The 12,512-nt window shown below is 57.7% G+C and overlaps 1 protein-coding gene across 1 annotated transcript; it reads right to left on the bottom strand.

Moving 5' to 3' along the window:
- Positions 1-6,570: 6,570 nt before the first annotated feature.
- LOC111546361 (filaggrin-2) lies at positions 6,571-10,905 on the bottom strand. The gene has a single exon (XM_023217733.1). The coding sequence runs from the start codon at positions 10,903-10,905 to the stop codon at positions 6,667-6,669; it is 4,239 nt and encodes a 1,412-aa protein (XP_023073501.1). The 3' UTR covers positions 6,571-6,666.
- Positions 10,906-12,512: the final 1,607 nt, after the last annotated feature.

The raw sequence follows: 12,512 nt of genomic DNA, 5'->3' as shown, positions 1-12,512 counted from the left end.
AAAGCCACCCAGCCGGCAACAGGGGCACTGGGCCTCCATCCAGCCCCCCAGGGTCACACATAGGCCTTTATTTTCTGATCCTGAAAGTTATGCAAATGCATTTAAATTAACGCAGAAAGCAGTGACAGATAACGGCAGGAAAACATACCTACACATCCGGTGTACGTGGATAATCACTGCTCACCTTTCTTTGCACTTCTCTTCCTTTGCCCCCTTCATAGGTATTTACGTATTTGGATCTACTATTTTATATTGGATATTTTTGTTTTTCTTTTTGAGGTGGAGTTTCACTCCTGTTGCCCAGGTTGGAGTGCAATGGCGCCATCTCAGCTCACTGCAACCTCTGCCTCCTGGATAGGTGCTCCTGCCTCAGCCTCCTGAGTAGCTGGGATTACAGGAGTCCACCGCCACCAGGTGCAGCTAATTTTTGTATTTTTAGTAGAGATGGGGTTTCACCATGTTGGCTGGGCTGGTCTTGAACTCCTGACCTCAGATGATCCGCCCTCCTTGGCCTCCCAAAGTGCTGGAATTACAAGCATGAGTCACTGCGCCCGGCCTTATATCGGATTTTAAATATTAAATGGTACAATATTTTCCATTTCACAAAGTTCTTCCTCAGCTAATTTTAAATGACTGCTTATTTCTCTGAATAAGACACCATACTTTATTTAACTAATCTCTTTTTTTTTTTAATGGAGTCTTGCACTGTTGCTCAGGCTGGAGTGCAATGGTGCGATCTTGGCTCACTGCAACCTCCACCTCCCGGGTTCAAGCGATTCTCCTGCCTCAGCCTCCCGAGTAGCTGGGATTACAGGTGCCCGCCACCACGCCTGGCTAATTTTTTGTATTTTTAGTAGAGATGGGGTTTCACTATGTTGGCCAGGCTGGTCTCGAACTCCTGACTTTGTGATCCGCTCGCCTCGGCCTCCCCAAGCGCTGGGATTACAGACGTGAGCCACCGCGACTGGCAGAGAGTGAGACTTTTAATGATGGTCTTGCAGGATCCGGTGTCTAATGGGCAGCCACACCCAGCGCAGTTTCAACAAGGAATTCATCCCCTAGTGCACAGGTCCCTGCTCCGGTTCCTCCTAGGCTGAGTACTCTGAGGTCACAGTCTTCTGGGACGTGACCTGTTGGTTGTTGGGCAGGGGCTGTAGGTGTTTTTTTAGGGTTGTCCTGCTGCATCTTGTTGCAGACCACAATGCATTGCAACCCCAGTCAGCTCAGGGGCTCTTCAAGCATTTGACTTATGACCTAAGTAGCTGGGCAGGCTGATGAGAACAGACAAAGCCAGCTGGTTTGCAGGCTGGTAAACTTTCATCTTAGACTAAACTTCTTTAGTTCGGGTGAGAGCACCTAAGGGTCGGGGGGAAGGGAGGGAGAAGGGGAGGCCAACAAGCAGGCACTGGCTAGGACATCCTGTTTCTTCTGTAGTTTGCTGACCTAAGCCGATTCAAGGCATTTTGTCTTGGAAATGGACCGCTGTAGATGTTGCTTCCTTCACTCCCGCCTTGGCCTCCTTTGTTCTTCTAGGAGAAGATGCCTCAGCACTTTCACGAGTTTGGGGTGTGCACAAATGGGTTTTCTAACAGGCTCCTGTGCCTTCCAGTGGCTTCCCAGGCACCACCTGGGGTTGTGGACCTCAGCCAGGCCAGTCCTCTCGCTGTCAGAGAAACGGCGAGCACCGCTCAGCTGCTCAGTCCTGGGCTTCGGGGGCTACGTGACATCCATTCCTGTCAAAAATCCATGGCGGCCATAAATATTCAGCAAATGCACCGAAGCTCAGACACATGTACAGGCACTTTCTTTTGTGGTTGGGGCTTTTTCTCCCGTTTAGGGAAACCTTTGTCTACCCCAAGCTTATAACAATATCCCAAGAACAGGGTTGATCAGACTTCTATGTACACCAGTCTCACAGACGCCCTCAATAACCACTTTTAAAATAGAAGTTCTAACAAAAGCCTGCGTCATACCTTAATTGACAGGGGTTTTCTTTCAGGACAAGAGGAGCCTGCACCATCCCAAAGCCTCGGCGGCCGGGCCCGTACTCTCAGACACGAGGCATCGGCTGGTTTCATTGGAACGAGCTTTCCTCCTCCCTAGATGTCAAGAACTCGCACCACCCGCGGGCACAGCAGCGGTTCAGAATGCAGGCATTTCCGGCTAGGTCTGGCGTGAGCTTAAACCACCTGCTGTTAAACCCTCATGAAAAGTCACTCACGAAGTTCTCCTGCACACGGAGTTGTGGAGTTGCTGGAGAGAGGAGGGTGTCTCACAGGCCCGCTGGGCCCGTTGCACCCATACTCCCTCCCTCCCTTCTGTCCAGTCTCCCTCCACGTCTGGGAGGACACCCCAGCCCTGTGGCCCCACCGTGGCCCAGATGCACTGGCCGAAGTCCAGTTCCCCAGGTCTTGCTCCCGGGCGAGGCCGGCACAGTCTTGACTGGACTGAGGGAGGGTCTGGGGAGCGCATGGCCTTGTTTCTCTAAGCACACCCTACGGGGTTCTCCTCCCACTTGGGGCCCTGCCCCAGACCCTCCCACCTTCCCGGGTCACTGCCCCAGGCTGGCCACATTTACCTGAGGGGGGTCTGCCCCTCGCCCCAGGCCTGAGTCCTACCTCATTTATGCAGCTGCTTCAACAATGCAAGGAAGAGATTTGTAATGGGAAAGGTATTTTATTTCTTTTTGAAATTATTTCGTTGAATGATGTTAGTAAAAATACAGAGAATACAACAAATGACATTTAGTAATTTTTTCTGACCCATTTTAGCATTGTTTATATACAAAGAAGAATACAAACAAGAAAAAATTTAATAAATAGCTATAACCTAATACATAACTGAAAGACCATAACTCCAACAGCAGAGATACCCTGATAACGGAATAAGGAAACGGTGCTGAGCTTGTAAAATCCTAGACAATGACCCTCCCTGAGTGAGTGTCCTGAGCATGACCACATTCTCGTAGCCATCTCGGGACCTTCCTGCCACTGGAGTGCACCGCCACCTGCCCGGTTGCTGTCACTTGCACTCACAGACGTGCGGCTCACAGCAGGCCTGTCAACAACCGGAGGAACCGTAAAAAACTGAAGGGGGAGGCAGTCAGCGAGTCGCTCAAATACACAAAATTAACCATGTTAACTAAGAAGCTAAAATAAATATCCTGTTTTCTTTCTTTTCTTTTCCTTTTTTTTTTTTTTTAGATGGAGTCTCGCTCTGTCCCCCAGGCTGGAGTGCAGTGGCGCGATCTCAGCTCACTGCAAGCTCCGCCTCCCGGGTTCATGCTATTCTCCTGCCTCAGCCTCCTGAGTAGCTGGGACTACAGGCACCTGCCACCAGGCCCAGCTAATTTTTTGTATTTTTAGTAGAGACAGGGTCTCACTATGTTAGCCAGGATGGTCTCCATCTCCTGACCTTGTGATCTGCCCGCCTCAGCCTCCCAAAGTGCTGGGATTACAGGCGTGAGCCACTGCACCTGGCCTCTTTCTTTCTCTGGGTTTTATTTAAAATGGCTGTGGGGGTGGTTAGTGCACCGTTCTTCTGCTATAGTTATTTCACCCCGGGAGGGTGTGGCCTTAGCCACACAGAAATGATGGTCATCACTGCAGTGTGAATACTTCCACACCCTATCTTCTAACCTGCCCGGTCTCAGCTTAGTATGAACGTACAGACCACTCTCAAATCCCCGTGAAGTCACTGGTCTTTTTTTTCCTGCACACAGAGTAACTGTGGTGTTTTCGAGCTGAGGGCAGTGTCATGCTGGGCTGTATCTGGCACACGGAGAGGACGGGCCAGCTGAGCAGGTGGCCTCCTGGCCGCTCACAGACTGCGCCCGCCAGACTGAGAGAGGGGTTCAGGCACGACGCTTCCAGATCTGTCATCTGGAGGAGATTCTCATCATTTTTTCCACCACTTAAAATAAAACCACTCAATGCCTTCTCCGGTGCACTCTCTGGTCTATTTAAAAATAGCAACACAAGTCCCACCGCTTCTTATTTCTAAAGGGAACAGCCAGTGAACATATTTTTACCTCCCGCGTCTGTCATCACATTCTTGCCACTCATTGCCTCAAATCCCAAATAGGTAAAGAGTGAGGGCCACGCCGCTGTGCCTGGAGTGGCAGGGGCAGCCGCACAGACCTGGGGGCCCCTGACCTCCCCCAGCTCCAGGGAGGACGCCCCAGGCACGAGCAGAGGCCACCAGCAGGACAAAGAGGCCGCTCTGTCAGCCTCTGCTGGACCCCTGAGTTCCTCTCTCATGGGCCTCTCTGGTTGGGTGGCTCCGAGGCCAACTCCAGCCCCAGCTGCAGGCTCCCAGGACTGCAGGGGCAGGGACTCCGGAGGTCCGTGTGCTCCGTGAGAGAGAGGACCCCGTCCTCCTAGCAGGGGTCCGGCGGCACCACAGCAAGACCTCTGTGGCCAAGCTCTGCTCTGCCCCCATCCGTACCCCCGACCATCCTGTGTGCAGCTGGGCTGCCCCAGGCCCCACACACGTGAGGTGCACCCAGCACTCAGGAGCCTCCACACACAGCAGCTCACACTGAGAACCCACACACCAAGCAGAACCCCCTCGACTGGGCCAGGAGCACAGCCCCCCGATTTACAGAGAAGGCCCCGGGTGCCCTCCGAGGGGAGCTGTGGGGACCGGCCCCCCGAGCTCAGCACAGCCCGACCTTCCTTCCAGACACCAGCACTGGCATGTCCTAGCAGGTGAGGGTGGGTCAAACCTGCTGGATCTTAAGTTAATTGTTTGACTGGAAGGAAACCCGTGCGCTCCCTGGAGCATGATGTCATGCTGCCTGCTTGGCCCCCAGAGCCAAAGCCCCTGGCACAATGGGTCCCTTTTTTCTGCCGGAGTGGACCTTCCCTGGTAGGAGAGACCCCAGCCTCGCCGTGGGTAGGACGCGTTTGCTAAACGCCCTCTCAAAGCCGACACTGGAAAGCAGCTTCCTCTAAATGAACGTCCAAGTCAGAAAACAGAGGTGCTCACAGCACGAACCACAGCCCCTCTGCGAATGTGTAGGGCTGTTTCAGGAAACTGCTCAGTAGCAAACGCAGAAAACGCCAAGACACCTTCAAAAAGCAGGAATTAACTTTCCACAGGGAGGGCACCACCAAAAACGAGGGTGCGGGTCCCGTAGGATGACAGGCCGCATCGGTTCACGCTCAAAATCCAGCTGCTGCAGGGCCCCTCAGGCAGCCGGGTGGCCTCACGGGTCAGGGTTTCAGAGGCCACCGGGTGGCCTGGGACCATAGATCGCGACACGGAGGTGCATGGCCCCATCATGGGGAAGAAAGTGCTTTAAAATAGATGCATGGAGGAGGAGCCTAAAAAGTAGTCCGGAGTAGGAACAAAAACCATCTCGAGGCAATGTGATGAAGGGCGGCTTTGATTTTCTTCTTGTGCTTCTAGACAGCATTCAAATATTCCAGCCTGAAACGCGTTATCTCAGTACCTGAACGAGGCTGGAGTCGTGGGCCGCCTCGGGCCAGGGCAGGAAACACGTCTATGCTGTTCGGGAGGACGGAGGACAGACAGCGATGCTCTCAGGTCACCGGCACCAGCGGTGCCACCCGCAGGGACTGCAGCGAAGAGAACTCGGCACCCGGTTTCCAGACGAAACTTCCCTGGGATCCTGGCTTCCCAGGGCTCCGCTCTGTCCCTTTCTCAGAACTTAACGTGAGCATTTCCTGAGGCCTCTTCCTCCAGATGAGCTGGCTCTGGCCTGGCATCCCAGCGTCCTCGCACCCTCTGGTGACCACCACATGGCCCAGCAGCCACACAGCACCTGGCACCGCCTGGGCATCTGAGGCTGGAGGAAGCTCTGCCCTTTCTTTTTTTTTTTTGAAATGGAGTCTCGCTCTGTCGCCCAGGCTGGAGTGCCGTGGCCTGATCTCGGCTCACTTCAAGCTCCGCCTCCCGGGTTCACGCCATTGTCCCGCCTCAGCCTCCCGAGTAGCTGGGACTACAGGCGCCTGCCACCTCGTCAGGCTAATTTTTTGTATTTTTAGTAGAGACGGGGTTTCACCGTGTTGGCCAGGATGGTCTCCATCTCCAGACTTCGTGATCCACCCACCTCGGCCTCCCAAAGTGCTGGGATTACAGGCGTGAGCCACCGCGCCTGACCTGAAGCTCTGTCCTTTCTTTCGAGTCCTGCAGGGTGGGGCCGTGTGTGTCACTTTGGGCCCATGGAGGGTGGGTGCCACACGGCCACGTCAGAGCAGGGCATGGTGGGGCGTGGACAGGGAGTGGTGGGAGGCGGCCCTGTGAGAGCTGGGGAGGCGTCCCAAAGCACCAGTGTCCTGCAGGTCGAGGGGGCGCACACACCGTGCCACTGCGGGAGGTGTGAGCTCCACACTGCAGGGTACGTGAGACGGGTGAGCCAGCGCCCTCGGGTGAAGACACAAAGAATCCCGAGGGCCTGGTGAGGCCACAGGCCCGCACCTCCCACCCCCATGGCTCGTGGCTCTGTGGGGTGACAGGGGCGTGACCCTCGTGTAGCTCAGTCCTCCCAAGGTCAGCTTGTGAAGAAGAGAGAGAGAATTATGGAAACGGGCGTCTCCGTAGGGGATTCTCCAAGACGCATGTGGAGGCAGGACCACGCCTGAAGGCCCTCGATGGGCAGATGTCACAGCGCTGGGCGAGCCACGGTGCGGACTCGGGGCCTCACTTCGGGAGCTCACATGTGTCGCTGGCCCTGACGCTCATTGGTCTGAAGGACAAATCGAAGGCCCTCTGGTCACTGAAGCTCTGGGCTTTGTACTTGGCCAGGCGCGTGGACCTCCTGTGACGCTGAGGCTCCGACGCCTTCGTCGTGTCCTGCGGGACCCTCTCTGCCCCGGGGTGGTCCGGGGGCCCCTTCTGGGCTGGGGCCTGGGGAGTCCGGCAGCCGCCAGCCTCGGGCGTGGGCTCAGCCGGGCTCTTTCCCAGCCTCAGGGGAGAGGTGGCAACGCTCTTGCCCCTGAGGGGGCGGCTTCCTGGGGGTGGGTGCCGGGTGCTGGGCTCCCCCAGGCTGCTGCCCCCCGACTGTCCACCATCCCTGGGGGCTGGGCTTCCGGACACCCCCCTCCTGCCAGCAGCATCCACTCCCTCAGCGGTGCCACTAATGGGCTGCTCCTGGGCCCGAGACGCCACCCCACATATCAAAGCCTGTTCCCGATCCTGTTCCCAAGCCTGCCCCTGAGCCCGTTTCTGGGCCTGCCCCTGAGCCTCTGTCTGGGTCTGCACCCGACCCTGTGCCCGCGCCCATTCCTGAGCCCCTTTCTGGGCCTCTATCTGGGTCCGCCCCTGAGCCTGTTCCTGGGCCCGTGCTTGAGCCCCTTTCTGGGCCTGCCCCTGAGCCCGTTTCTGGGCCTCTGTCTGGGTCTGCCCCTGAGCCTGTTCCTGAACCTGTTTCTGGGCCTGTCTCTGAACGTGTCCCTGAGCCCATTTCTGGGCCTGTTTCTGGGCCTGTCCCTGGGTCCCACCCTGAGCCTGTTCCTGGGCCTGTCCCTGGGCCTCTGTCTGCGTCTGCCACTGCGCCTGTTCCTGTGCCTGTCCCTGAACCTGTCCCTGGGCCAGTTTCTGAACCTGTTTCTGGGCCTGCCCCTGAGCCCATTTCTGGGCCCGTCCCTGGGCCGCCAGGCTTCCCAGCCCCTTGGGGTCCCCTGGAGGCACAGCTGGGTTCTTGGCAGCCCTCGTGCCCTCCCCCTGCGCTGTGCTCCTCTCCTGCTCCTCCCAGGGTCCCTGCAGATGCCGCTCACCTTGGTCACTGTGCTGGCAGGCACCCCCAACCCCAATGGCCGTCCCTTTGTCCCCGGCCAGATCCTGTGCCCACCGGGTCTGAGGCTCTTTTGCTGGGTTCAGCATAACCTTCGGGCCCAAGGGCACCACCCTCTTCCCTGCACCCCCGGGCGGGGGGGTCTTCTCCTGCGCCTGGTGACTCGGTTGCCTCCCCAGGTCCACCTGTGTCAGGGGACGCCCCTGGGATTCACCTGCTTGGGTCCTAGGCTCGGGGACACTGGCCCAGAGCTTTGCCTGTGTGTCACCAGCAGTAGGGGGCAGGTGTGCCTGTACTTGGGGAGGGTCCCGCTGGTGGGTGCCACCTGCCCACCCCATGTCCGCCTGCATGGGAGGCATCGGGGGAAGCAGACGGTCAGGCTCTGCCTCACCGGGAGACATGACGCCCTCCCTGCCCTTTGCCCGTGGGTTCTCAGGAGGCGACGGTGGGAGGCCAGGGCCATAGCTCGGGGACTCTGCCACACCCTTTGCCTGTGGTCTAGGATGATCAGAAGCACGAATTCCAGACTTTGTGCTGAAACCCAAAAGGTTTCCTTCCACAGCCACATCCTTTCTGCCTCCTATGGCTGCCGTATGTCTGCTGGCTGCCGATGTGTTTGCAGTGTGTAATCGGGGTGCCTCTGGGTGCCGGGCGAGGGCCGCACCTCTCAGGAGGCTCCTCCCTGCTGCTCCACTCTTGGGCTCCGAGGATCCCCCGCGGGCCAGGAGGCTGTGGCTGTGGGGGTCTTGAGGGAGAGCCTCCCCTCTGGGATGGCTTTTGGACAAGGCTCTGCCCCCCCCCTGGCCCAGCGTCTCTGGCTCTCCCACTCTGCAGTCTCCAGAGCTCTGGGTGCTGCCTGGCACTGATGCAGGCGTGGCACGGCTCACAACGCTCCCTGCAGCTGCCGTCGCCCCACAGGCTTTCACACCTGGTTTGGGTCGTTCATTTAATGAGGACGGTGGGTTCTCGCGAAACTCATGGCTGGTGATTTCCCCGGCAGCCTTCAGGGGCTGAGCGGACTCTGTTAGCAGTGGCCTTCTGCATTCCTCCAGCACGTCGGGCACGGTCGTGCCCATCGCGGTGACACCCTCAGGCCCCATATGCCCCTTGGATGGTGCCGCCAGCGATGTGGGGGCACCTGTTGGATTTCTCCCGGCCGGGGACAGTGCTTGCTGGCTGCTGGAGGCATGGCTGGTGTTTCCCCTCAGAAGGTTTTGTGAGGCTGCCGGATAACTTGTTGCGGAGCCCTTGTTCTGCATTGATATTTCGTTAGATTCTGGCAACGGATGCTTCTCATCTCTGAGCTCAGAGGTCCTCCCTCCTGAAATATCGTCAGGATTCCTGGGACCGTGTGAATTCTCAAGGCTGCCTTTGTTTTCCTTCTCTGTCTGGAGTCTCTGTGTCAGAACTCTCTCTGGGACACTGTGGTCGGCACCCGCAGTCCCTCTTGCTGCTGCCGGATCCCAAGCTGCCCCTGGCCCTTGCGGCGAAGAGACACCGAGTCCCACCTGGGTCCCTGAAAGCTTGCTCAGTTCCACGGGGGCTTGGTGACCCTTTCTGTTCTCAGTCACGGTGGGAAATTCTGTGTGTGCATTTTCAACCACATTCCCTCCTCCAAAAATACGAGAACGTTTGTTTTCACAACTTGCTGTATTTTGCAGCATGGTGGGAGGGGCTGGCATTTCGTGGACAACTGGGATTTGGACAGTTATCCGTGGGGGCTCCGTGCCAGGCTGTGTTCTCCGAGCAGCCTGGACTGATGGACTGTTCAGGGGTGGGATGTGGCCTGGCACCTTCTGTTCTGGGAAATACTTTTGGGTGGCAAAGAGGGGGTCTCTCCCTGGGTCTAGGAAGCCTGCTCCTTCCCGTTCGTCCTCTGAACTGCAAACAGTCATGGTGATTTCAGGGCCCTCCCCTGCACTCTCACCCGGGGGCCCAGGAGACCATGTGAGTCTGGCTCCCCTCACCTCCTGGGCGCCTCCTGCAGTGCTCTCTGCCGTGGGGTCTGCCATCCCGTCACCTGCGGCTGATCTGGTGCCCCACGGGCTGGCCGATCCCAATGGTGACGATGCAGGCACAAGGCCAGGGAGGACTTCGCCTGTGCAGGGAGCACAAAAGGGGGCCAGCGAGGGGACAGCCTGGCCGTCCCTCCGAGCCATCACCTGGGGTGTCACGGGCTTCGAGGGCCTTGGCTGTCTTTGGGGCTCCCCTTCCAGGGGGCCCTTTCCTGCTGCTTTATTCCCACTGGGCTCCGTCTCCCTGGCACTGGGGAGCACGCTGGCGTCTCCTCTGGGCAGACGCCTCGCCTCCGAGTGGCTGATTTTGGTGCAGTGGGACAGCCAGCTCCTGGGGCCACAGACGATGGTGGCGATGCTGAGGGCTGGCAGGGGCTCAGCCGTGCAGGCCAGAAAGCGGGCAAGGGGCGTCTTGACGCAGGTGCTGGCCATCGTGGCCGTGTGCAGCACGCACACCTCCGGCCGATGCATCTTCTTCCTCTGCAGGTTCCTCCTCTTCCGCTCCTGCGTGTGCACCCTCAGCGCCCCGGCCTCCGAGCACAGGCAGCTGTTCTGCTCGAACTTCTCCCGCAGCTTGGACAGCACTGAGCTCTTGCCCATGATCTTCGGCAAGAGGCCCCTGGCGACTTTGGGCCGCTCTGCAGCGGGCTTCTCGCGTGCTTCTTTCTCCTTCGCCTCCTTCTCCTCGGCGGCCAAGAACATCTTCAGGATGTTTTTCACGGTGCTTTTCCCGGCCGGGTGGCCCCAGTGGGGCTTCTCGCTGGGGCAGGGCTTTGGGGCCGGCTCCTTGGTCTTCTCCAGGAGCTTGTTGATGGTGGCGCCCACGAGGCCCCCACCCGGCCCCTGCTTGTCCTTGGAGATCAGCCGGCCCACCTCCCGGGTCTTCTTGAGGTAGCGCTCCCGGCCCGTGCCCAGGAACTTGGCCTGCAGGAGCTGGAAGCGCGTGGGCCTCTGGGTGGCCTCCTGGGCCTGGGGCTGGTGGCTGGGCCTGCTCTCCCCGGCCTCTGTCCCCGAGGGCCGGTCTGCGCGGCCCGTGATGTACAGCAGCAAGCTGCTGAGGATGGAGTGGGCGGCCGGGTCACAGGCCAACTTGCCCATCTTCTTCTTCAGGGCTTGGGCGTCGACAGACATGATGTCACTGCAGGTCTTTCTGCTCTTCCGGCTGCAGAAAAGAAGGAATCGTCACTTATTTTGTCATCATGTTTTTTGCAAGGTGACTCTAGAACATTGATCATGGGGCAATCCCACGTTCTCAGGGGCCCCGAAAGCGTGGTAGGCAGAGAGAGAGATTAGGAGCCAGGAGCTGTGGCTTCTGGGCTGTCCCTGCTGTTAATTCGGGGGTGTCAGGGATGCCAAAGCTTTTCTGGGTCACTGTTTCCTGTTAAATGGCAGGAACTTCTGACCCACGCTCCTCCTGAGGGCACGGAGGAGTTGACGTTGAACAGTTTTGTGAAAACATTTGGAAAACCACTTTGCATATGCAACATATTAAAAAAATTTAACATATTTTGCTTGTACAGTAGGTGAAACAGCAAGTATAAAGAAGTGTCTATTCTCTGTGTGGCCTGTGTGTGTCTCTACTGTTAAGTAGGAAAGATGAAATTAACAGCATAAATTCTGCCATGGTCCAGGGACTTGGGTCCCTACAGCAGAGATTCTGAAGATTTGGCAAATCGCTCAGGTCTGGGGTGGGTGGAGAGAGGAGAAAGAATTTCCTCACAAGCTCCTGGGCAGGAACCAGCACTGCAGTGGGCAGTGGCCCCCCCAGGAGTGGGGGAGAAGGGGCTGCAGAGAGGAGGGAAAGAGGGGCCTGCAGAGAGGAGGGAGGAAGGCTGGCATCACTTGGCTGGGTCTCCGGAGCCCCTTTCAAAATGGCTCAGAGGAGCCCCTGAGGCTGGGGGCTGCCGCCCTTTGCCAGTGAGATGTTTTTCTGCAGGTCCACCAGGGATTCCTTCCTACCAGCCCAGCTTTCAAGGAGACGGGACCAAGTGGGTCCAGCTTGGAGAGAGAGAGTCTTTGTGATCTGATGGTGTTTTCTGAGCCTGGGTCCCGGTAAGTTCTGCTCCCGAGCAGCTGTGACCACAGGAGCGAAGCTGGAAGGTCTCCCCATCTGTGGCAGGGGGTGGAGCTGCCTCTGACCTCCACAGATGGTAATTTTGTGTAGATGCACCCAGAATCTTAGCTGTCACACCTGTTAGTCATTCATTCTAAGGAAACCATCAGGGACGAGGAACAAAGACTCAAGAATTACAGGAAAAGCCGCCTTCACGGTGCCGTTTATAATGTTGAAAAATCTGGAGCATCCTCAGTGTCAAACTCCAGGCGGCCGCACAACGGCATGTCCACGTTTGTGGGAGAAGAGTCAGCGGCCAGACCGGCTGGTGAGGTGGCGCCAAGTGGAAAGCTCACTCTAACCCGATTGTTTTCAAGAAGCTGAGGCCGGGCGCGGTGGCTCACGCCTGTAATCCCAGCACTTCAGGAGGTGAGGCGGGTGCATCACGAGGCCAGGAGATGGAGACCATCCTGGCTAACATGGTGAAACCCCGTCTCTACTAAAAACACAAAAAATTAGCCGGGCCTGGTGGCGGGCGCCTGTAGTCCCAGCTACTCCGGAGGCTGAGGCAGGAGAATGGCGTGAACCCGGGAGGCCGAGCTTGCAGTGAGCTGAGATCCGGCCACTGCACTCCAGCCTGGGCCACAGAGCGAGACTCCGTCTCAAAAAAAAAAAAAAAAAAGAA

The sequence above is a fragment of the Piliocolobus tephrosceles genome, chromosome X (genome assembly GCF_002776525.5).
Source record: "Piliocolobus tephrosceles isolate RC106 chromosome X, ASM277652v3, whole genome shotgun sequence".
Classification (NCBI taxonomy): Eukaryota; Metazoa; Chordata; class Mammalia; order Primates; family Cercopithecidae; genus Piliocolobus; species Piliocolobus tephrosceles.
Note: the sequence above shows the minus strand (reverse complement) of the source record. Positions and strands in the feature narration are given on the sequence as shown.